General features: G+C 38.6%; 1 protein-coding gene across 3 annotated transcripts in view; it reads right to left on the reverse strand.

The window, feature by feature from the left end:
• THSD7B (thrombospondin type 1 domain containing 7B) overlaps positions 1 to 26,549 on the reverse strand; it is an 855,837-nt gene that overhangs the window by 39,328 nt on the left and 789,960 nt on the right. For all 3 annotated transcript variants that reach the window (XM_032353821.1, XM_032353819.1, XM_032353820.1), the window contains 3 exons: positions 5,045 to 5,186; positions 2,597 to 2,712; positions 403 to 520 (listed from right to left, as the gene is read on the reverse strand). In XM_032353821.1, coding sequence (XP_032209712.1) covers positions 403 to 520; positions 2,597 to 2,712; positions 5,045 to 5,186 — 376 coding nt within the window. The remainder of the gene's footprint in view (positions 1 to 402; positions 521 to 2,596; positions 2,713 to 5,044; positions 5,187 to 26,549) is intronic.

Consider the following 26,549-nt stretch of genomic DNA (forward strand, 5'->3'; position numbering starts at 1 on the left):
GGCTACCAGCTCTTTTGGTGTCTGCCACTGTGGCCAGGTCAGGCTTGCAACCTCTACCTTGACAGAAAGGACTGATACAAAGCAAGTTCTATCTGTCCTCCCCTCTGGGTCAGCCTCACACTGCCTCCACCAACTGGCCAACGTGCCTTATGCCCATTTGTCAAGCTATGGCATCCAGAAAGGTATTTAAAAACCAAACTGTTGGGCACCTAGTTGGCTCAGTTGGTGAAGCAACCGACTCTTGATCTCTGCTCGGGTCTTGATCTCAGGGTTGTGAGGTTCAAGTTGCATATTTGGCTCCACACTGGGCATGGAGCCTAGTTTAAAAAAATAAAATTAAAATCATCATCATAATCATCATCCAAAGTATTTACTGGGGACAAACATAGGGAACCCAAATACCTCCATGGCCACAGGTCTTTGAACATTCGGTCCATGCTGTCCACCCCGAGAGCTGACAGTTGACTGCACATTCCACCAGGCAGTGAATGCTCATTCTCTGAGGCTTCTCCAAGTTACGCTGCAGATGGAAATAAAATATGATTTTAATGCAGAAATCCTATCACTGTTCTATCAAATCACCTTTCATGGGAAAAACTTTATTCTATGATAATAATCTTTCTATGTCTTTGTATGGAAAAATATCTTTCTTATATAAACTGGTGGCAGTTTTAGAAAATGGTTGTCCTAACTTCACAGAATAGAAGTTTGTTGGCCCAAATTTCTTTTTTAAAAAATCCTCAGCTATAGAATAGACCTGCAGTTAGGGTACTGGGAAAGCAGACAGTTATAGAACACATCCTCGCTGAGAAACCACAGAAGCAGGAGGAAGCCTCGCTATTAAATTCAGGTACCTTGCACTTCTGGATGGGCCAAAAGTACAAAGAGAGCACAAAATTAACAGTTATCTAGGCTAAAAGTAAATAAATAAATAAGAATAAAAACAAAATTAACAACCCAAATGTGCTCATTAAAAAACCACATATTAGGTTGAAAACATAACCTAATACTCTAAATCGCGAAAAAAAAAATGGTGGTCTAGTTTATTTTCCTCTTGTCCTTTCTTAAACCAGCATAGAGGCAAAATTAGTAGATTTTTTTAATGGCCAAACTAGAGGAGATCTTTATGAAGGAAAATAAGTCATCTAAGAAACACAGAAAGGATAATGAAAAATCCTGTTACAGAAATCACAGACTGTGTGCTTATTTAGGAAAACTCTGACATTCAACACATGTTAAATGTTAGCAATGTCCACACCAAGCTAAAATGGATGATGAACATGATTACATGCTGCATAGGCAATAGAGAAATTACTACATAGGATCTTCAACCTATTTGAGATACATGGATACTCTAGATAGGTTAATAATTTGGGACTTCTTTAAACTAATATTCTTTAAATATTTATGGAACACATGGTATTTGAAAACCAGAGAAACTTATTTTTCTATTACTGAATAGTTTATATTTTACTTTGTATCAAAAGAAAAAATTTATTATATTACACCAAATGTAAGATTTTTAACTTATTTGGAATTGCTGTAGATTGGTGATTTATTTTTCCTAAAGCAGACAACTTTTGGAGAAACAGGTTAAATGAAATGTTAAAATCAAGCACTGACACTTGTGAACAGAACTCTGCCCTGTCTTAACCAGTTTTAGAATTTCACCAAATAGGATATCTAATTTTGGATGGCTTGGTCTCAGGGTTATTGTCTATGGCTGTCCTGTTTGTTTAGAGAGCTGTTTTTATACTACTTAATAGGAGAATACTTCAGTCAGGATAGGGAAGAGAAGTTTGGTTTTCTCCTGTGTCAGGAGAAACGGGACCAGTTTTCATTTTGTGAGTTTGTTTAGGAAGCCTCTGTGGAAGCCTGAGTTAACTGACCTTGTATTTTCAAATTATTCCAAAGACTGTGTTGGTGATTCTACCAGTATGAGAGAACGTGGTCATCCTTACTTCTATTAAACTGTCCCCATAGAGATTTTAAAATGCAACTTCTTTGGAACAGGTTTGACTACAGCTTTTGCCCAAGCTCTACATAGTTTATCATAGGAAAGAAAGGAAACATAACATTATAAAAATTCAGAACCCACTAACTGGAACTTGGCAGGGAGGCATTTTAACTTAGATTGAGAAGAAAAATACAACTGTGCTACTTATCTAGCAATCATTTGCTAAACAAATGAACAGCACATTCTAATAACAAGTGTCAGTATTCACCTTATAGGCAAGGCACAGTATTCACATATGCAAATGAATTACCAGCCTAATACAGAGTCCTATCTAAACATTCAAGTCACTGGATGTGAATAGTTTGCTACTAAGCAAGTACATCTATATATGTTCTTGAAAGTAGTAACAATAATTTTTTAATGAGTCCTTCTCCTCAAGGCAAAAGGACCTTTCCCAGTCATTTCTGACCAAGTTCAAACTAAAGGGGTATAACTGCCCCACACCAGTTCCCTCTTACTCTCACTGAACCGAAGCTTCAAGAAGGAATCAGGTTGTCTTTTATATTAAGCATCAAGGTTGCAGCCTAATACTAAGAAACACAAAGCCTCAAATGTGAAATATAAATATAGACCCATTACCTGCTCACACTGGTCCACACCAACTGGCTTGCCGTCACTGCGCACACAGCTCAGAAGGCGGGTCCTGACGCCTCGCCCACAGGTGGCATTTTCACTCAGCTGGCATGTGCTCCACTCTACAGGTAGAGGATCACCACACTGAATTTCAGAATTATGGTCATGCGAGCAAAATACAACAAACCTTTGATTATTTGCGTTGGTGAGGGAGGACAGTGTATATATATCTATATACGTATAACCCTAAAATCATTTGCAGCTGGCTTTAGAGAGCATCTGCAATTCTTTCATTGCAAAACTAATAAGCAACCAAATAAAAGTGTGTTACCTTCCTCAGTTTGCTTTCTAAAAGTAAAGAGCTGAATGGTTTGTTAGAGACCATGTCCCTGTTGACTGAAGAGGATGGGAAAGGCACTAACTAGGATGGGAAAGGAAAACTAGTTTGGAATCCTCAGTTTGGGGGTGAAAACCGAGAGAAAAGGAACCCAGAAACAATGCTACTGTTTGATGTAACTTGAAAATATTTTCAAGGAATAAATCCAATCATTTAAATCATTTCATACTTCAGTACAGTGGCACTAAGGTGCCTCAGAAAGGAAAGAGAGGTACCTCAGGACTATATGCTTATTACAAAAAAATCTACTTTTTTCAAATTATTCTCTCATGAGGGAAGATTTTATAGATTTGAATAGGTGCATTATAAATCAGATAATGGAGTTTGAATGAATTATCCTATAATTAATCTGATTTTTTTTAAAAAATTTATTTATTTGTCAGAAAGGGGGGTGGGAAAAGGGAAAGGGAGAGAAAGAGAGAGCCCACAAGCAGGTGGAGTGGCAGGGAGAGAAGGAGACTCCCTGCTGAGCAGGGAGCCCGATGTGGGGTTTGATCCCAGGACCCTGGGATAATGACCTGAGTGGAAGGCAAACACTTAACTGACTGAGGCACCCAGGTGTCCCAATTAATCTGATTCTTAAACAAAACAAAACAAAATAAAACAAAACAATAACAAAAAAAACCTCTTACTTTGGTGTAGTTACAAAGAATGCTCTTTGATGATAAACATTGAGAACCTCTTTAAATACATTTTCAGGGGTGCCTGGGTGGCTCAGTGGGTTAAGCCTCTGCCTTCGGCTCAGGTCATGATCTCAGGGTCCTGAGATCGAGCCCCACATCGGGATCTCTGCTTCCCCCCTCTCTCCGCCTGCTGCTCTGCCTACTTGTGACCTCTCTCTCTGTCAAAAAATACATCTTCAAAGCTTGATAAGTGATCTATGAGTTTAACAGGAATAGTAAGCCCATGTGTAATAAAATCAGTATTTTATTTTATTTGAAGGAGAGAGAGAGAGAGAGAATGCAAGCTGGCACAAGCGCTTGTGTGCAAATGGGGGAGGGGCAAAGGGAGAGGGAGAGAAGCAGTTTCTCTGCTGAGCCCAGAGTCCCACACAGGGGCCAATCTCACACAACCTGAGTCAAAATCAAGAGTTGGTTGCTTAACCAACTGAGCCTCCCAGGCACCCCATAAAATCAGTATTTTAAAGACATGTTCTTCCAGTATAACAAATTATACTGTATTTCTGAAAAATCACTACACAAATCAAGCATCTGAAACACCTTTAGCTAAAGAAAAAGACAAACACACTAAGTCATCTTTTGCCAATAAGGACAATCAAATAGGCCCCTAGAATTCCCTATAAAGTTTTCTATGTGGGAAATCTCAGTCGTGTCATTGTGACCTTAGTGGGGAACTGGTTTCACAAGAGGCTGCTGCTTTGCCTCTGCCGGCATGTGGTGCTTTGGTGGTTAGTAATGAATTCAGTGCTGACACTTAACACGGCTCCACATTTGGTGGTATTTTGTATATCTGCTCCTGCAGGTAATGACAGGTAGCAAACCAAGGTAACTAAACAGACTGTGGTATTAGGCACCGTGGTGCCCACACCTGAGCAGTGGCTGAATAATGAGGGGCGATGGGATTCCCAGTGGCTCCTAAACATCACTGAGACCCAGAGAGCAAAGTACGTCATAAGCTTGACCTTCTTGAAATAATAAAGGCCATAGAGGAGCTAAATTCTATGACAGCATGACTACATTCTTCCCTAAATGGCAAATTATCCTCTGCTGCATATTTTTCTTGTTTTGCTTTATCATGGCTTAATTCAGCTCTATTCTGAAACTTCACCAATTCTTTCTAAGCATCTTGAAATTCATAGATTCCAGGTGGCTTTGCTGGATCTACATGCCAAGAGTGGGCATTTCTTTTGTGAAGGGACACTGGAAATGGCAAATCCTCAGCCTTTCATGCAATATGTTCTCAGACTCTACTGTCAGACCTTAATCCCAAGAACGAAAACACACACACACACACACACACACACATATATATATTCTCCCATTAGTATATGTGTCAGTGTTCAGGGGAAATAGCCTTGCTGTGGATTTCAACTGTACCTGTTAGATTGTACTGGAACTGGAAGCAATTTTCATTGAGGAGGCAAGGGCGCACCTGTGAGTCTTCAGCACATGTCCTTGAATTCAGTGAGGGTCTTAGCAGATGGCGGGTTCTTCTCTGCGTTGAGTGAGGATCACATGACTGTGAAAATCAAAGGGCAGGCAGAGTTAGAATGGACCCAGAGTTAGTTGGCAAATTATATATGATTATCTGTGTGTGTATAGCCACATGTATAACAGCTACAGGGAAGACACAACTGAGGTGTTAAACATAATATTTAGAAACTAAAACCATTTTGTGATTCACTATAAATTGTTTTTTTGTTTTTCCCACCTGAAAGCTCTTTTTCTATGTCATAGTGATGGCTACTTTGCAATCTTCCATGTAGAATGAGGCACACAGACACTACTTTCATCAATTTAACACCTTCTATGCTCTCAAACAGCCTGGCACATAGCAAGAGATAAGTGCATTTTGAATGTTTAAATGAATGAAAAAAGGAAGACCAGGTCCCTTTGCCCTCAGATAGTCTAGCCCAATAGAAATAACTACACAGAACATTTTAATGAGAAAATCAAAATATACCCCAAAACAGGTATATAAAGAGAATTATAAAATCACTATTGCCAATACGCCAGAACTTCCTTTTATTTGGGAGGCCCTCTGACCCACAGGGGATGAGCGCCTTGCCCGTCGTACTGACCTTTCCACAAAACGAATGTATAAATGTGAACTTCAAAGACCTCCTGCAATTATCACTTTGCCCATGGGTCCTCTTCTAGCTTCAGTTCACATAATTCCCTTGAGCCAGGTAAACCTGTCTGCCACATTTCATCCAGCTGCTCTACCCATGGTGAACCTTCAAGCTCCCCCTACTGGAATAATCTTTCAATTGTCCTAAATCCTACCCTCCCGCCCCCCTTCAGAACTCTAATAAAGGCTTTATTGACACTCCTCTTTTTTTTTTTTTTTTTTACGATTTTATTTATTTATTTAGTCAGAAAGACAGCGAGCGAGCACAAGCAGGTGAAGTGGCAGGCAGAGGCAGAGAGAGAAGCAGGCTCCCCGATGAGCAAGGAGCCCGATGCAGGACTTGATCCCAGGACCCTGGGATTATGACCTGGGTCGAAGGCAGTGGCTTAACCGACTGAGCCACCCAGGCATCCCGATACTCCTTCTTTTAATAAAGATAAATTTTTCTTCCTTTCTGAGCAACTCTCTACCTGTGCTCAGGAATTACTGTAGAGGATTTGTTTCTGAACACATACACATACCCATATACTTAAGCGCTGCACCTGCCCTTATGATACTGCCATTCTTTCTTTATTACCCTGGCTCCTTCCTTTCTTTATAAACTCTTTGAGGGCAATGATAGATCATGGTTTCTACTTCCCATGTCAATCTCTAAAAATATTGGTTTGTATTTTACATAGTAATTGTTCACTAAATACCATTAGGTAGGTCACAACAACACAACTCCAGACCCCAAATCTAAAGAGGCAACAGATACTTAAACCACAGGAGAAATAAAAGCCTCTGAATTAAGGTCACTAAAGTAATAATTTCTATATTGGGATATTTTATTTGTTTTTATTCCTTTTAGTTTTCAGATATTATAGCAAGAACACAACCTGTAAACTGGATCTTGGTTGTTAATCAAAATGATAGTACTGGATTGCACTGAAATATGCAAAAAATGCCACAAAATTTTCTGCTAATTTTAAATATTTAGTAGAGCCACTGAAACATATTTTTTATGCATGTGACTTTATAGTTGGATAATCTGTCAATATTCGTAAACTAATTTTACATTTTAATTGTATCAAATTGTCTTTAGATGGGCCAGTGAAACCTGGTAATTATAGTTAATTATCTGCAAATGAATCCCATGCTAAATCCTTACCAATAATTTATTATTAGTTTACCAATTAGTTTGATTGTTTGTTCTCATAAGAAGAAATAAGAACTTAAATGATTTGCCAATGAAAGAAAAATGAAGGTATCTAGGTAGATTTCCCTGATTAGTGTTCTACCGATTTTCTGCCTTTAAAAAAAAAATCACTTGATGTTGAGAACCAAATGAATAAATGTTAGGATTTATGTACCTGCTTAGTCTAAGCCATCAAATAAAGCAAAAAGAAAATAACACATGCACACATCAAATCATTATGTCACCTTGAACAATTTACTTATGTAGTCTAAATCTTAGCTCCTCATCTAAACCTGAGAGAAAAGAGGCCATGAATGTAACCTGATGAGATTTGGGCATTTCTTCCCTTAGACCTCATTGTCTATTAGTCTCTAATTCTGCTGGATGTGGTTTTAAAATATTCAGTTGAGGGCACCTGGGTGGTTCAGTCTTTTAAGCATCTGCCTTTGGCTTGGGTCATGATCCTGGAGTCCTGGGATCAAGTCCTGTGTCAGGCTCCCTGCTCACCGGGGAGTCTGCTTCTCCCTCTCCCTGTGCCCCCCGCCCACCCTGCTCTAGCTTGTGCTCTCTTTCTCTCTCTCTCTCTAATAAATATTTTAAAAATATTCAGTTGAGCATAATCATTCACAATCATGTAGACCTTGGTAATTACTTTCTAGAAATAAATATATTGAAAACCAACACTGCAGCTAACTCTTCTACAAATTTTCTATCCACAGAAATAGAGAGGGGAAAGTGTGGATGACTGGAGTCCACAAACACAATCCAATCTAATCTTAGGCAATATTTTTATGTTCCACTTAAAAAAATGCCCTAGCAACTGCTAACAAGTGATAGGTAGGTTAGTGTTTTCTCCTTATTTCTTTCTATTGGCAGGTTATAGGAAGTTCATAAAATAATGACTTGGTCACAAGGAAGAAGGGAGTGGAGCTAAATAAAAAAGAATGGTAAAGGAGGCTTATGTCTGGATGATTTCTTTATTGGATCAAGACTCCTCAAATACAAACCTGGATCTCCTCTCCTCTAGGGTATTTATATAAAGACATATTGTCAATTTCCTAAATGAAGTGAGAAAGTGATGTGTGTATAACTAACCCAAAGTCAACTTCGGATCAATTTTAGTGTAAAGATCACGGTTATATAACTAAAGTTTATTTGCTAGTGAAAGAGATGACCAATAAGAACCAGTTAGTCTTTGGTAAATAAGCCCCCTTTATGAGACTAGATTTTCTAACTTATTACCTTTGAAAACCAGCACTTACCTTAAAGTTCAGTCCTTTCTTATGACATTGTGCTTTTATACCTTTTGTTCTCTCTGACAATAGGGCCTTTACCCTTGGACCTAACCCGAATATTGGTATTCAACTGTCAAAATTAAATCAGATATCCCATCTGAGAACCTTCAGTGACTCCCTTACACCCATAAAAATGGAATATCGTCATTTAGTCCACATTTCCCATTGCACTTGTACATGTATCAATGTGTGTTCATTCTTTCCCATGGGCTATTTGAAGAGAGTCCATGTCTTAATTTTCTGGGACACTTGTTCCAAGTTTGGCATAAAGAATGTAAATAATAAATACTTGCTATGTGGGATAAATTGGTTCTTCTGAGGCAGTAAGATGATATTTCTAAGCTACCATTAGTAGACAAATGGTCAACCCTGGACTACCATCATAGTGCCAAAATGTAAGAATTCCCCATATATCTGTATATCTGATCAAAAGAGAATGTAATCTTTTTTTTCTTATTCTCACACATTTTCTATAAATTCTAGATGATAATTCACAAAATAATAGCATCCATCATTAACTTAATAAAACACATCAACAAATGAGTTTTTATTTACCCAGATAAAGGATGACAGTTAATCTAGATATTTTAAAGAAACCAAATACAAATGTATAATTTGATATTTTTCTAATACTTAGCTACTAACAAACACCATTTAATAAAACCACACATAGGAGGAGTCAAGATGGCAGAGAAGTAGCAGGCTGAGACTACTTCAGCTAGCCGGAGATCAGCTAGATAGCTTATCTAAAGATTGCAAACACCTGAAAATCCATCGGCAGATCGAAGAGAAGAAGAACAGCAATTCTGGAAACAGAAAAACAACCACTTTCTGAAAGGTAGGACCGGCGGAGAAGTGAATCCAAAGCGACGGGAAGATAGACCCCGGGGGGAGGGGCCGGCTCCCGGCAAGGGACGGAGCAACGGCGCACAAAATCAGGACTTTTAAAAGTCTGTTTGAAATCAACGAAACTAGGAGCTGGTTCTTTGAAAGAATTAATAAAATTGATAAACCCCTGGCCCGACTTAACAAAAAGAAAAGAGAAAGGACCCAAATAAATAAAATCATGAATGAAAGAGGAGAGATCACAACTAACACCAAAGAAATACAAACTATTATAAGAACACACTATGAGCAACTCTACGCCAATAAATTTGACAATCTGGAAGAAATGGATCCATTCCTAGAAACATATAAACTACCACAACTGAACCAGGAAGAAATAGAAAGCCTGAACAGACCCATAACCAGTAAGGAGATTGAAACAGTCATTAAAAATCTCCAAACAAACAAAAGCCCAGGGCCAGACGGCTTCCCGGGGGAATTCTACCAAACATTTAAAGAAGAACTAATTCCTATTCTCCTGAAACTGTTCCAAAAAATAGAAATGGAAGGAAAACTTCCAAACTCATTTTATGAGGCCAGCATCACCTTGATCCTAAAACCAGACAAGGATCCCACCAAAAAAGAGAGCTATAGACCGATATCCTTGATGAACACAGATGCAAAAATACTCAACAAAATACTAGCCAATAGGATTCAACAGTACATTAAAAAGATTATTCACCACGACCAAGTGGGATTTATTCCAGGGCTGCAAGGTTGGTTCAACATCCGCAAATCAGTCAATGTGATACAACACATCAATAAAAGAAAGAACAAGAACCATATGATACTCTCAATAGATGCTGAAAAAGCATTTGACAAAGTACAGCATCCCTTCCTGATCAAAACTCTTCAAAGTGTAGGGATAGAGGGCACATACCTCAATATCATCAAAGCCATCTATGAAAAACCCACCGCAAATATCATTCTCAATGGAGAAAAACTGAAAGCTTTTCCGCTAAGGTCAGGAACACGGCAGGGATGTCCATTATCACCACTGCTATTCAACATAGTACTAGAGGTCCTAGCCTCAGCAATCAGACAACAAAAGGAAATTAAAGGCATCCAAATCGGCAAAGAAGAAGTCAAATTATCACTCTTCGCAGATGATATGATACTATATGTGGAAAACCCAAAAGACTCCACTCCAAAACTGCTAGAACTTATACAGGAATTCAGTAAAGTGTCAGGATATAAAATCAATGCACAGAAATCAGTTGCATTTCTCTACACCAACAGCAAGACAGAAGAAAGAGAAATTAAGGAGTCAATCCCATTTACAATTGCACCCAAAACCATAAGATACCTAGGAATAAACCTAACCAAAGAGACACAGAATCTATACTCAGAAAACTATAAAGTACTCATGAAAGAAATTGAGGAAGACACAAAGAAATGGAAAAATGTTCCATGCTCCTGGATTGGAAGAATAAATATTGTGAAAATGTCTATGCTACCTAAAGCAATCTACACATTTAATGCAATTCCTATCAAAGTACCATCCATCTTTTTCAAAGAAATGGAACAAATAATGCTAAAATTTATATGGAACCAGAAAAGACCTCGAATAGCCAAAGGGATATTGAAAAAGAAAGCCAACGTTGGTGGCATCACAATTCCGGACTTCAAGCTCTATTACAAAGCTGTCGTCATCAAGACAGCATGGTACTGGCACAAAAACAGACACATAGATCAATGGAACAGAATAGAGAGCCCAGAAATAGACCCTCAACTCTATGGTCAACTAATCTTTGACAAAGCAAGAAAGGATGTCCAATGGAAAAAAGACAGCCTCTTCAATAAATGGTGCTGGGAAAATTGGACAGCCACATGCAGAAAAATGAAATTGGACCATTTCCTTACACCACACACAAAAATAGACTCAAAATGGATGAAGGACCTCAATGTGCGAAAGGAATCCATCAAAATCCTTGAGGAGAACACAGGCAGCAACCTCTTTGACCTCAACCGCAGCAACATCTTCCTAGGAACAACGCAAAAGGCAAGGGAAGCAAGGGCAAAAATGAACTATTGGGATTTCATCAAGATCAAAAGCTTTTGCACAGCAAAGGAAACAGTTAACAAAATCAAAAGACAACTGACAGAATGGGAGAAGATATTGCAAACGACATATCAGATAAAGGACTAGTGTCCAGAATCTATAAAGAACTTAGCAAACTCAACACCCAAAGAACAAATAATCCAATCAAGAAATGGGCAGAGGACATGAACAGACATTTCTGCAAAGAAGACATCCAGATGGCCAACAGACACATGAAAAAGTGCTCCATATCACTTGGCATCAGGGAAATACAAATCAAAACCACAATGAGATATCACCTCACACCAGTCAGAATGGCTAAAATCAACAAGTCAGGAAATGACAGATGCTGGCGAGGATGCGGAGAAAGGGGAACCCTCCTACACTGTTGGTGGGAATGCAAGCTGGTGCAGCCACTCTGGAAAACAGCATGGAGGTTCCTCAAAATGTTGAAAATAGAACTGCCCTATGACCCAGCAATTGCACTATTGGGTATTTACCCTAAGGATACAAACGTAGTGATCCAAAGGGACACATGCACCCGAATGTTTATAGCAGCAATGTCCACAATAGCCAAACTATGGAAAGAACCTAGATGTCCATCAACAGATGAATGGATCAAGAAGATGTGGTATATATACACAATGGAATACTATGCAGCCATCAAAAGAAATGAAATCTTGCCATTTGCGACAACATGGATGGAACTAGAGCGTATCATGCTTAGCGAAATAAGTCAAGCAGAGAAAGACAACTATCATATGATCTCCTTGATATGAGGAAGTGGTGATGCAACATGGGGGCTTAAGTGGGTAGGAGAAGAATAAATGAAACAAGATGGGATTGGGAGGGAGACAAACCATAAGTGACTTTTAATCTCACAAAACAAACTGAGGGTTGCTGGGGGGAGGGGGTTTGGGAGAAGGGGGTGGGATTATGGACATTGGGGAGGGTATGTGCTTTGGTGAGTGCTGTGAAGTGTGTAAACCTGGTGATTCACAGGCCTGTACCCCTGGGGATAGAGTATTATGCCTCCATCAGAAAGGATGAATACCCAACTTTTGTAGCAACATGGACGGGACTGGAAGAGATTATGCTGAGTGAAATAAGTCAAGCAGAGAGAGTCAATTATCATATGATTTCACTTATTTGTGGAGCATAACAAATAGCATGGAGGACATGGGGACTTAGAGTGGAGAAGGGAGTTGGGGGAAATTGGAAGGGGAGGTGAACCATGAGAGACTATGGACTCTGAAAAACAATCTGAGGGTTTTGAAGGTACGGGGGGTGGGAGGTTGGGGTACCAGGTGGTGGGTATTATAGAGGGCACGGATTGCATGGAGCACGGGGTGTGGTGCAAAAATAATGAATACTGTTATGCTGGAAATAAAAAAATAAATAAATTAATAAAAAAAAAAAATAAAAAAAAAATAAAAGTCTGTTTGGCTGAGGTACATCGCTCCAGAGGCTAAACCGGGGCGAAGCACACGCAGGGTCAGCGTGGCCTCAGGTACCGCAGGGTCACAGAAAGATCGGGGGTGTCTGAGTGTCGCAGAGCTTGCGGGTACTGGAACGGGAAAGCCGGCTACAGAGACAGAGCCGACAGTAAGCTCGCAGCTCGGTGTTACCTTGAACCGGTCGCAGGCTCGGTGAGCTCAGAGCGCGGCCGGAGGTCAGGCAGACGGGAGTAACTGGGCGCTGTTCTCTGAGGGCGCACTGAGGAGTGGGGCCCTGGGCTCTCGGCTCCTCCGGGCCGGAGACCAGGAGGCCGCCATTTGTATTCCCGTCCTCCAGGAACTCTACGGAAAGCACTCAGGGAACAAAAGCTCCTGAAAGCAAACCCTAGCGGATTACTCACCCCGGCCCCTGATAAGGGCGGTGCAATTCTGCCTGGGGCAAAGACACTTGAGAATCACTACAACAAGCCCCTCCCCCAGAAGATCAACAAGAAATCCAGCCGAGACCAAGTTCACCTACCAAGGAGTGCGGTTTCAATACCAAGGAGAGCAGCAGAATTCCAGAGGAGGAGAAAGCAAAGCACGGAACTCATGGCTTTTTCCCTGCGATTTTTTTTAGTCTTGCAGTTAATTTAATTTATTTCTTTTTAATTTTTTGTTTTTTTTCTCGCCTTCTGGTTAAATTTTTTTTTAACTTTTACCTTTTTCTTTTTTAACGTTTTTTGACTAGCTTATCTAATATATATATTTTTTCTTTTTTATATTTTTCATATTTGTTTTCTTTTTTTTAATTCCTTTCTTTTTTTTTTCTTTTTTCTTTTTTTTTTCGTTCTTCCTTTTTGAACCTCTTTTTATCCCCTTTCTCCCCCCTCACGATTTGGGATCTCTTCTAATTTGGTTAAAGCATATTTTCCTGGGGTTGTTGCCACCCTTTTAGTATTTTACTTGCTCCTTCATATACTCTTATCTGGACAAAATGACAAGACGGAAAAATTCAACACAAAAAAAAGAACAAGAGGCAGTACCGAAGGCTAGGTACCTAATCAATACAGACATTGGTAATATGTCAGATCTAGAGTTCAGAATGACAATTCTCAAGGTTCTAGCAGGGCTCGAAAAAGGCATGGAAGATATTAGAGAAACCCTCTCGAGAGATATAAAAGCTCTTTCTGGAGAAATAAAAGAACTAAAATCTAACCAAGTTGAAATCAAAAAAGCTATTAATGAGGTGCAATAAAAAATGGAGGCTCTCACTGCTGGATAAATGAGGCAGAAGAAAGAATTAGTGATATAGAAGACCAAATGACAGAGAATAAAGAAGCTGAGCAAAAGAGGGACAAACAGCTACTGGACCACGAGGGGAGAATTCGAGAGGTAAGTGACACCATAAGACGAAACAACATTAGAATAATTGGGATTCCAGAAGAAGAAGAAAGAGAGAGGGGAGCAGAAGGTATACTGGAGAGAATTATTGGGGAGAATTTCCCCAATATGGCAAAGGGAACGAGCATCAAAATTCAGGAGGTTCAGAGAACGCCCCTCAAAATCAATAAGAAGAGGCCCACACCCCGTCACCTAATAGTAAAATTTACAAGTCTCAGTGACAAAGAGAAAATCCTGAAAGCAGCCCGGGAAAAGAAGTCTGTAACATAGAATGGTAAAAATATTAGATTGGCAGCAGACTTATCCACAGAGACCTGGCAGGCCAGAAAGAGCTGGCATGATATTTTCAGAGCACTAAACGAGAAAAACATGCAGCCAAGACTATTATATCCAGCTAGGCTATCATTGAAAATAGAAGGAGAGATTAAAAGCTTCCAGGACAAACAAAAACTGAAAGAATTTGCAAATACCAAACCAGCTCTACAGGAAATATTGAAAGGGGTCCTCTAAGCAAAGAGAGAGCCTACAAGTGGTAGATCAGAAAGGAACAGAGACCATATACAGTAACAGTCACCTTACAGGCAATACAATGGCACTAAATTTATATCTCTCAATAGTTACCCTGAATGTGAATGGGCTAAATGCCCCTGTCAAAAGACAAAGGGTATCAGAATGGATAAAAAAACAAAACCCATCTATATGCTGCCTCCAAGAAACTCATTTTAAGGCCGAAGACACCTCCAGATTTAAAGTGAGGGGGTGGAAAAGAAATTACCATGCTAATGGACATCAGAAGAAAGCAGGAGTGGCAATCCTTATATCAGATCAATTAGATTTTAAGCCAAAGACTATAATAAGAGATGAGGAAGGACACTATATCATACTCAAAGGGTCTGTCCAACAAGAAGATCTAACAATTTTAAATATCTATGCCCCCAACGTGGGAGCAGCCAACTATATAACCCAATTAATAACAAAATCAAAAAAACACATCAACAATAATATAATAATAGTAGGGGACTTTAACACTCCCCTCACTGAAATGGACAGATCATCCAAGCAAAAGATCAGAAAGGAAATAAAGGGCTTAAACGACACACTGGACCAGATGGACATCACAGATATATTCAGAACATTTCATCCCAAAGCAACAGAATACAAATTCTTCTCTAGTGCACATGGAACATTCTCCAGAATAGATCACATCCTCGGTCCTAAATCAGGACTCAACCAGTATCAAAAGATTGGGATCATTCCCTGCATATTTTCAGACCACAATGCTCTAAAGCTAGAACTCATCCACAAGAGGAAGTTTGGAAAGAACCCAAATACATGGAGACTAAACAGCATCCTTCTAAAGAATGAATGGGTCAACCGGGAAATTAAAGAAGAATTGAAAACAATCATGGAAACAAATGATAATGAAAATACAACGGTTCAAAATCTGTGGGACACAACAAAGGCAGTCCTGAGAGGAAAATATATAGCGGTACAAGCCTTTCTCAAGAAACAAGAAAGGTCTCAGGTACACAACCTAACCCTACACCTAAAGGAGCTGGAGAAAGAACAAGAAAGAAACCCTAATCCCAGCAGGAGAAGAGAAATCATAAAGATCAGAGCAGAAATCAATGAAATAGAAACCAAAAAAACAATAGAACAAATCAACGAAACTAGGAGCTGGTTCTTTGAAAGAATTAATAAAATTGATAAACCCCTGGCCCGACTTATCAAAAAGAAAAGAGAAAGGACCCAAATAAATAAAATCATGAATGAAAGAGGAGAGATCACAACCAACACCAAAGAAATACACACTATTATAAGAACATACTATGAGCAACTCTACGCCAATAAATTTGACAATCTGGAAGAAATGGATCCATTCCTAGAAACATATAAACTACCACAACTGAACCAGGAAGAAATAGAAAGCCTGAACAGACCCATAACCAGTAAGGAGATTGAAACAGTCATTAAAAATCTCCAAACAAACAAAAGCCCAGGGCCAGACGGCTTCCCGGGGGAATTCTACCAAACATTTAAAGAAGAACTAATTCCTATTCTCCTGAAACTGTTCCAAAAAATAGAAATGGAAGGAAAACTTCCAAACTCATTTTATGAGGCCAACATCACCTTGATCCCCAAACCAGACAAGGATCCCATCAAAAAAGAGAGCTATAGACCAATATCCTTGATGAACACAGATGCGAAAATACTCAACAAAATACTAGCCAATAGGATTCAACAGTACATTAAAAGGGTTATTCACCACAACCAAGTGGGATTTATTCCAGGGCTGCAAGTTTGGTTCAACATCCGCAAATCAGTCAATGTGATACAACACATCAATAAAAGAAAGAACAAGAACCATATGATACTCTCAATAGATGCTGAAAAAGCATTTGACAAAGTACAGCATCCCTTCCTGATCAAAACTCTTCAAAGTGTAGGGATAGAGGGCACATACCTCAATATCATCAAAGCCATCTATGAAAAACCCACCGCAAATATCATTCTCAATGGAGAAAAACTGAAAGCTTTTCCGCTAAGGTCAGGAACACGGCAGGGATGTCCATTATCACCACTGCTATTCAACATAGTACTAGAGGTCCTAGCCTCAGCAATCAGACAACAAAAGGAAATTAAAGGCATCCAAATCGGCAAAGAAGAAGTCAAATTATCACTCTTCGCAGATGATATGATACTATATGTGGAAAACCCAAAAGACTCCACTCCAAAACTGCTAGAACTTGTACAGGAATTCAGTAAAGTGTCAGGATATAAAATCAATGCACAGAAATCAGTTGCATTTCTCTACACCAACAGCAAGACAGAAGAAAGAGAAATTAAGGAGTCCATCCCATTTACAATTGCACCCAAAACCATAAGATATCTAGGAATAAACCTAACCAAAGAGGCACAGAATCTATACTCAGAAAACTATAAAGTACTCATGAAAGAAATTGAGGAAGACACAAAGAAATGGAAAAATGTTCCATGCTCCTGGATTGGAAGAATAAATATTGTGAAAATGTCTATGCTACCTAAAGCAATCTACACATTTAATGCAATTCCTATCAAAGTACCATCCATCTTTTTCAAAGAAATGGAACAAATAATGCTAAAATTTATATGGAACCAGAAAAGACCTCGAATAGCCAAAGGGATATTGAAAAAGAAAGCCAACGTTGGTGGCATCACAATTCCAAACTTCAAGCTCTATTGCAAAGCTGTCATCATCAAGACAGCATGGTACTGGCACAAAAACAGACACATAGATCAATGGAACAGAATAGAGAGCCCAGAAATAGACCCTCAACTCTACAGTCAACTAATCTTCGACAAAGCAGGAAAGAATGTCCAATGGAAAAAAGACAGCCTCTTCAATAAATGGTGCTGGGAAAATTGGACAGCTACATGCAGAAAAGTGAAATTGGACCATTTCCTTACACCACACACAAAAATAGACTCAAAATGGATGAAGGACCTCAATGTGCGAAAGGAATCCATCAAAATCCTTGAGGAGAACACAGGCAGCAACCTCTTCGACCTCAGCCGCAGCAACATCTTCCTAGGAACAACGCCAAAGGCAAGGGAAGCAAGGGCAAAAATGAACTATTGGGATTTCATCAAGATCAAAAGCTTTTGCACAGCAAAGGAAACAGTTAACAAAATCAAAAGACAACTGACAGAATGGGAGAAGATATTTGCAAACGACATATCAGATAAAGGACTAGTGTCCAGAATCTATAAAGAACTTAGCAAACTCAACACCCAAAGAACAAATAATCCAATCAAGAAATGGGCAGAGGACATGAACAGACATTTCTTCAAAGAAGACATCCAGATGGCCAACAGACACATGAAAAAGTGCTCCATATCACTCGGCATCAGGGAAATACAAATCAAAACCACAATGAGATATCACCTCACACCAGTCAGAATGGCTGAAATCAACAAGTCAGGAAATGACAGATGCTGGCGAGGATGCGGAGAAAGGGGAACCCTCCTACACTGTTGGTGGGAACGCAAGCTGGTGCAGCCACTCTGGAAAATAGCATGGAGGTTCCTCAAAATGTTGAAAATAGAACTGCCCTATGACCCAGCAATTGCACTATTGGGCATTTACCCTAAAGATACAAACGTAGTGATCCAAGGGGTACGTGCACCCGAATGTTTATAGCAGCAATGTCCACAATAGCCAAACTATGGAAAGAACCTAGATGTCCATCAACAGATGAATGGCTCAAGAAGATGTGGTATATATACACAATGGAATACTATGCAGCCATCAAAAGAAATGAAATCTTGCCATTTGCGACAACATGGATGGAACTAGAGCGTATCATGCTTAGCAAAATAAGTCAAGCAGAGAAAGACAACTATCATATGACCTCCCTGATATGAGGAAGTGGTGATGCAACATGGGGACTTAAGTGGGTAGGAGAAGAATAAATGAAACAAGATGGGATTGGGAGGGAGACAAACCATAAGTGACTCTTAATCTCACAAAACAAACTGAGGGTTGCTGCGGGGAGGGGGTTGGGAGAAGGGGGTGGGATTATGGACATTGGGGAGGATATGTGCTTTGGTGAGTGCTGAGAAGTGTGCAAACCTGGTGATTCACAGACCTGTACCACTGGGGATAAAAATATATGTTTATAAAAAATAAATAATTTAAAAAATAAATAAATAAAACCGCACATAAACCCAGGTATATGTGCATTTTAGTCACTCAGTGTACTTCCTATCTGGAGATCGGCATAATTTTAAGGTCTGGCCTTGTCAACTCCCACAAGATACAGAAAATGCATACTTTTTGTTGTTATAGAATTTATTTGATCATTCTGAGATAGTCTCTCCTTCATTTCATTGATTAGTCCCACTGAGAGAAGTTAGAAGACTATTTTTCTCCACATCTCCCATTAGGCAAATATGGATATATAATGCCATTGACTTTTTTTATTTGGAAAAAAGGTGTAAAAAAGATTTGCAAGATACCATCACAGTGCTTTGTAAGAAAATTTTTAATAAAATTAAATTCTGATTCTCTTTTTCCACATCCTTGCCAACACTTGTTAGTGTTTTTGATTCTAGCCATTCTGACAGGTGTGAAGCAATACTGCATTGTGGTTTTGATTTGCATTTCCCTCATGCTTAGTGATGTTAAGCATATTTTTATGTGTCTATTGGCCATTTGTATGTCTTCTTTGGAAAAATGTCTGTTTATGTCTTGTGTCTGTTCTTTTGATTTTGCATTTTATTTTTTTATTACGTTCGGTTAGTCACTGTATAGTACATAATTAGTCCTTTTTGCAGTGTTCAGTGATTCATTAGTTAAGTATAACATCCAGTGCTCATCACAGCATGTGCCCTGCTCAATACCCATCACCCTGTTACCACCTGCCTCCACTCTCCTCCCCCTCTGAAATCCCCAGATTGTTTTTCAGGGTCCATAGTTTCTCATGGATTTTCCTCTCCTCCCCTATGGTCTTCTCTGCTATTGCTTGTGTTCCACATATGAGTAAAATCATATGATAATTGTCTATCTCTGTTTGACTTACTTAACATAATCCCCTTCACTTCCATCCATGGTGATGCAAATGGTGGGTAGTCACCATTTCTGATGGTTGGGATGAAATAATATTCCATTGTGTATATGTACCACATCTTCTTAATCCATTCATCTGTCGAAGGGAATCTTGGCTCCTTCCATAGTTAGGCTATTGGGGTATATGTGCCCCTTCTTTTCACTATGTCTGTATCTTTGGGGTAAATACCCAGTAAGTGCAATTGCTGTGTCATAGGGTAGCTCTATTCTTAACATCTTGAGGAACATCCATACTGTTTTTCAGAATGCCTGTACCAATTTGCAACTTGTTCCCCTTTCTCCCCACTGACATTTGATTCATATATTGTTAATTGTTGCAATTCTAACTGGTGTAAGGTGGTATATCACTGTGGTTATGATTTGTATTTCTCTGATGGTTAGTGATGTTGAACATTTTTTCATAAAAGACCCCAAATTTCCAAGGCTAGGATGAAAAACAAAACAAAGCTGGAGGCATCACCCTGCCTGCAATTAAGCTATAATACAAATATCATACAAAGCTATGATCACCAAGACAGCATTGAATTGGCACAAAAACAGACACATAGACCAAGGGAACAGAATAGAGACTCCAGAAATGAACCTTCAGTTCTTTGGTCAACTAATCATTGACAAATCAGGAAAAATTATCCAATGGAAAAAAGACAGTTTCTTCAATAAGTGGTGCTGGGAATCTGGACAGCTACATATAGAAGAATGAAAATGGACCATTCCCTTACACCAAACACAAAGATAAACTCAGTATGGATGAAAGACCTTAATGTGAGACAAGATCCATCAAAATCCTAGAGGAGAACATAGGCAGTTAGCTCTTTGACATTGGCCATAGTATTCTTTCAAGACATGTCTCCAAAGGCGAATGAAACAAAAGCAAAAATGGACTTTTGGGACTTCATCAAAATAAAAATCTTCTGTACAGCAAAGGAAGTAGTCAACAAAATTAAGAGGCAGCCCACTTCTGGGAAGTGGGCAGAAGATATTTGCAAATGACATTACAGATAAAGGGCTGATATCCAAGATCTATAAAGAACTTCTCAAACTCATCGCTTCTCGGCCTTTTGGCTAAGATCAAGTGAAGAACTTCTCAAACTCAACACTCAAAAAACCAATAAAACAGTCAAAAAATGGGCAGAAGACATGAATAGACACTTCTCTCAAAAAGACATACAAATGACTAACAGACACATGAAAAAAATTGTGTCCATTTTTAAATTTTATTATTTGTATTTTTGGTGTTGAGTTGTCCTTTATATATTTTGAATATTAGCCCCTATCAGATATATCTTCTCTTATTCAGTAGGTTCTCTTTGTATTTTACTAGTTTTCGTAAATATGCCAAAGCTTTTTATTTTGGTGTAGGCTTTTACTTTTGTTTGTAGTTTACTTTTACTTTGTTTCTGTGATGAGCAGGGAGTAATGTGTAGAGTTGTTGAATCAGTATCTTGTAGACTTGAAACTGATATAACACTCTATGTTAATTATATTGGGATTAAAATAAAAATTTTAAAAATGAAACCCTGATTCTCAAAGGTTGATAAGGGATGACCAGACCTCTATAGGAGAAAAATCTGGACCTGAAGAATTGTTACTCACGTCTCTTATGCTTAAAAATATTCTCAAGAATTCTGAGAAGATGGTTACAGAAATGAAAAACAAGAAGTTTTTTGGATATCATGGTCCAATAGGAAGAGCAAAGACAGAAACATATGGATAATATGCTTTAGTAAAATTAAGTGATGCGTTATCCCCATAAACAAACTATGAACAGGGAGACCAATGACTGAAGTTGCAGCACATATATGACATGTGTATCCAATAAGCAGAAAGTAAAAAAGAGGCATCTGACATACCCAAAAACACCGAAATGAAAAATTAAACTTGAACACAGGAGGATTTTGTATACTCTAAAGGCAGGTGACCATAAGGGGGTCCATGAAGAGCTTTTGGGTGTTGATACAGTATGAGTCCAATGAACTTGTAATATCAACAAGCCAAAACTCCTTTCTGGGACAGTTTCCTGCACTGAAGAGAAATGGGTGGGAGGAGTTTCCAAATTGAGAAAAACAGGGAAACTAGCACTGAAGGAAAAGAAAGGACCAGTAAATGAAGGGGGAAGGACACAGGATCCGGTAAATCTCACAAAGGAAGCTGCTGTAGTTCTCAACACTAAAAACAAAACAAAAGAGAGAAAGAATGAATGAGCCCTGGACCACGAAAATGAAATTAGGAAAAACAATCCTCAATCACAGCTCCCTCCTAAAAGTTCACCAAATTTGACCTCACTCCAAATAACAGGGCACCTGGGGGCTCAGTTGGTTAGGCAACCCACTTTTGATTCAGCTCCACCTCAGGCTCTGCGTTGGGCATGGAGCCTGCTTAAGATTCTCTCTCTCCCTCTCTCCCTCTGCCCCTCCTCCTGTCTCTCTCACCCTCCCCCGCCCCAAAACAACAACAAAAAGCAATGAAAATATCAAATTCCAATTCCAAATAACAGTATTATGAAAAAAGATAATAAAGGTCAAAATAGGATACCCATAGATAAGAAAGTATAGGAGGAAGACATGCATGAAAAGCAGATAAAAACCACTATTTCAAAGTAAACAAATCAGAATTTAGAAAATGGCACAAGACATGAAAAAACACAATAATTAGAAAAACACAGACTTTTAGTGATAGAACTCAGTAAGTAGAAATAAAAGAAATATTTTGAGAAATGAAGATAAAACTAGGAGAAATACAAGAACAAAAAAACAACTGTTTTTGCTCAAGAAAAACAAAAAATGGAAAAAAGGAATTAAAAAACATTTAACAAGAGATAAAAGTGTTTGAGAAAAACTAACAAATAGAAGAGTAAGTCAAAACAGATGCCACATGCATATGATTTTAAGACAAGAAACTTCATACCATCAAAAACTGCAGAGTTATTATAAAGATATACAAAGAAAACAAAGAAACAAACAAACATGATCCAAAGAATTTTATGTCCAACAAAGCTTTCAATTAAAAGACCATGTATAAACTGTTGACAATATGTAAGAACTCAAGGAATGAGGTTTCTAGGAATCCTTTCTTAGGAATTTATTGGACACAGAGTTTTATATGTCCAAAAGGACTTGTGGTAAGCCAAATTTACATGTAGGATTTACATGAAGAGATAGATAAAATTCAAATATAAAACATAAGCCTATGGAAAAAAATACTGACATTTTAAGGTACTCGTGTTGGTCCTAGAAGTATTATACTTCTGAGAATGTTTTCTGTGTTACATGAAACAAAGCAAACGTGTAATTATTATATATTTTGTTTCTTTTATCTCCAGTGTCCTTGAAAAAGTATATTCTTAGTATAGAAAAAAAGGAGATATAAATTTAATGTAGAATTTAAATGAACTCCTATAGGTCATCAGTAGGAACCCCTGATGTTTTTCATCTTCAAAATAAAGGAAATGTTACTATATATTTCAAATCTTTGTCTACTAAAGTGGCTTTGGGATACTTAGTGAGTTTAATGAAATTAATGAATGTAAGCATTTTGAATTCTTAGAGTTGTGGATTTGCAAGTGTGGTTAACTCTTAATGATATATTTTGCATAGGTAAAGAGTTGCATGCAAAAAGGAATATTTACTATGACATCATAGCAAGCCTGATGAGAAATTAAAGTACCATAAACTAAAGTTACTGGTCAGTCAGAAGGGGCAGAGGTTGGATTTCTAGGCCCTACAGTGATGGGCTCTGTTTCTTCTATACTTTAACCCAGATCTGAGTGGTCCAAAAAGACATATAACCCTATATATAGCAGAATAGTCTTACAGCTTCTGTTTGTCTTTTGGGGCATTAAATGGATAACAACCAGTGGAGACTGAAACCATATTCTGAATGCTGTCTTGAACCCTAAATACCAACAGGTAACATTTTAGAGTACAAACATATGCTGAGTACTATGGTGGACATTATGTGGGGATTATTACATGAAGCCCTTCAACCTCCTGGTGATCTAGGCATACTTTTAATACCCTCGTTTTTACAGATGATGAAATTGAAGCTCAAAGAATATAACAATTTCATAGTAGGTGCTCAAGCCAGGATTTGAATTGGGAGGGCTAATTTGATCTTCAGTATCTCCACCTATTCTACTTGTATAGTAGTGGTACTTGAGGAGTACGTTGAGGTGGGGACAGTGGGAGGAACAATGTATCAGAGAGCTGAATCGTGACTTGGTTACTGTGACTGCTGTTTATTTTAACCTGGGAAGAATTTAGTCTGGACAATGGTAATTAGAGATGGAAAAAGAGAGAGAGAGAACAGACACAAGTAACTATGTATGGGTTAGAAACTAACCAAAAAGCAAGAAAAGTTACAGGCTGGAGAGTGGGAGAGTCAAGTTACGGATAAGATGATGAATAACCTAGCTGCCTGCCTTTGAGGAGAACATAGTTCGTGAAAGATGCTCAAATTCTAGGGGCTGGTGCAACGTATTTAGAGAGTTAATTGGAAAGAGGAGTGCCACATGTCTAAGAGTAATGAAACTGACAAGAGCAGGGGCAAAAGCTGTCATATCATCAACATGAAATAATGTTCCTGGTAAAGCTTTCCTGGCCTACTGCTAGGAGGAAGTTAGGATGACACATAAATATCTAGAGATTTTTGCTTGGCTAAGATGTTTGGGTGAAGGTTTTATAATAGTCAGGGACATCCCCATATAGTCCTTCTGGTTGGTATTTTATGACTAAGGAGTAGTGAAGGTACAAATTCATAATCCAATCAGAGACTCTGGAATGAAAGAATGATGTATGGCCTACCCAATCACCATTTATGTCTTATAAATGGTGTCATCTCCTTACATTATTATTGAAGCTTGGGAATGAAGAAAGAAGAATAACCAAACACAGTCCAAAATAATGACCTACATTTTTCAAAAATGTCAAAGTCATGAAAGAAAAAGACGGAAGAGACCAAAGATGTACAACCATTAAGTGCAATATGATCTGATACTGTAAACAACAGACTCTAACTGTTAGAAAAGACATTATTGGGACCATTGAGAACTTGGGAGATACAGTCCACAGATTAGCTGCAAGTATTGTTGGTGATGTATTCCTGAATTTGTTACCTATGCTGTGATTATGTTAAAGAATATCCTATACTTGGGAAATGCATACTGAATGGTCAATTTATATATGTAAAAAATATATATGTGTGTATACACACACACACAATATACACATATATTAGGGAGAAAGAGAGAGTCAAGTGGGCTCCATCTCACAACCATGAAATCATGACCTGAGCCAAAATCAAGGGTCAGATATTTGACTAAGCCACCCAGGAGGCCCCTCAATAGTCAATCTTAAGAGAGTAAAGGGCATGATGCCTTCAACATATGCAGGTGGTCCAGAAAAAAGAGTGTGTATATACGCACACGTATACCATTATTTTTTCATATATATGTGTGTGTGTGTGCGTCCATGTGGAGAAAGTGGTACCTGTATGTACAGGGCAGGGAAAGATAAAGTATATGTTGCAAGCCTAAAAACTGATGGTGTGACTTTTCTATAAATGTGAAATTATTTTGAAGCTTTTTGTCAATAAGAGAATTTTAAGTGGTACTGGCACACCAATATTTAGGAGATGCTAATGAAGAAACAAGGAAGCAAATGGTCATAACTAACTATATGCCACCTGGAGGATCCCTAGGTGACAACTGTCATTTGAATTGATGTCACACAAACTCAACGTCATCGTTCTACCATTCCTTTTTTTCTTTCTTTTTCTCCTTTCCTTCTCTTATTTATGTGATCTTACTCATCTTTCTTCATTCTAAGCCCCAACCATCCAAGAACCAAATAAAAAACCAAACCAACATAAGCAAAAAAGTGCAATGCAATTCCTGGTGTGTGATGGGCCCCCCAAGGATGCTGTCAGCAAGGAGAACCTCAGCAGAGAGTGTGGTGTCTGCCAGCAGGGCAGTAGTGCTGCGCCACTCTTCAGAACTCAGGAGATTAAAAAAGACTCAATTCTGTGTTACTGTTTTAATGTTTGTGTCCTTCCACCATTCCCAGTCTGACCATAAACCAAAGAAAAGGGGTTAAACACTGCACCTAGAATGTGTCTAAGATCTCACTCTCTACTTTTGCCTTTCCCCTCCCATCAAAGATCCTTGGGCCCCTTTCCTCTCAGGAGAATCTGATCATTGGTTGGCCAGAACCACTTCATCTGCCAGAAGAAGAGTGCTATCAGTTCCACAGAGGGGGCTAATAACATAGAGGGCATCCACATGGGAAGCTGACCTGGGCTCTCTCTTTCCAGTCACAGCATTGTTCTAGGCTCTTGCTCACACTGAATCTTTTCTTTCATCTTTTTTTCCCTTTCCTCCATCATCTACTCTGCCTACCTAACCCTTACTCATCGCTAAGGTTGCCATATGTATATTTTCTGCCTGGAAAACTTCAGGGATCCTCCCAGGTATTAGGAAATGTGCCAGTATACACTGACACGACCCCCTTTGCTTTTTAACACCTGCTACTCTGTTGAAATTGATTAGAAATTTTCTGCATTCCTCATTAACTGTATATTCCTTGAGGAAAAGGGCTCTTCATCATTATATCCCAAGGTCTAACATAGAATTCATCACATAGATGGCACTTAATATTGGTCTATTATACACTATTTTCAATTTAGTTTTGTACTTGGGTGCTAGACACTGTGCTAAATAACTTACATGTATTAATACTTACTATAACTTCTGAGTTGTGCATGATTATTTTAATTTTCCTGATTTATTCAGGTTAAATAACTTTCTCAAAGTGCCAATGATAAAAAGAGAGACAGGAAGGAAAGAGAATACAAATGTATCTAGGCTGTTCATAAATTTCAAACCTATTTCCTGCAAATATTTACTCAACACA

This window comes from Mustela erminea, chromosome 8 (genome assembly GCF_009829155.1).
Source record: "Mustela erminea isolate mMusErm1 chromosome 8, mMusErm1.Pri, whole genome shotgun sequence".
Lineage (NCBI taxonomy): Eukaryota > Metazoa > Chordata > Mammalia > Carnivora > Mustelidae > Mustela > Mustela erminea.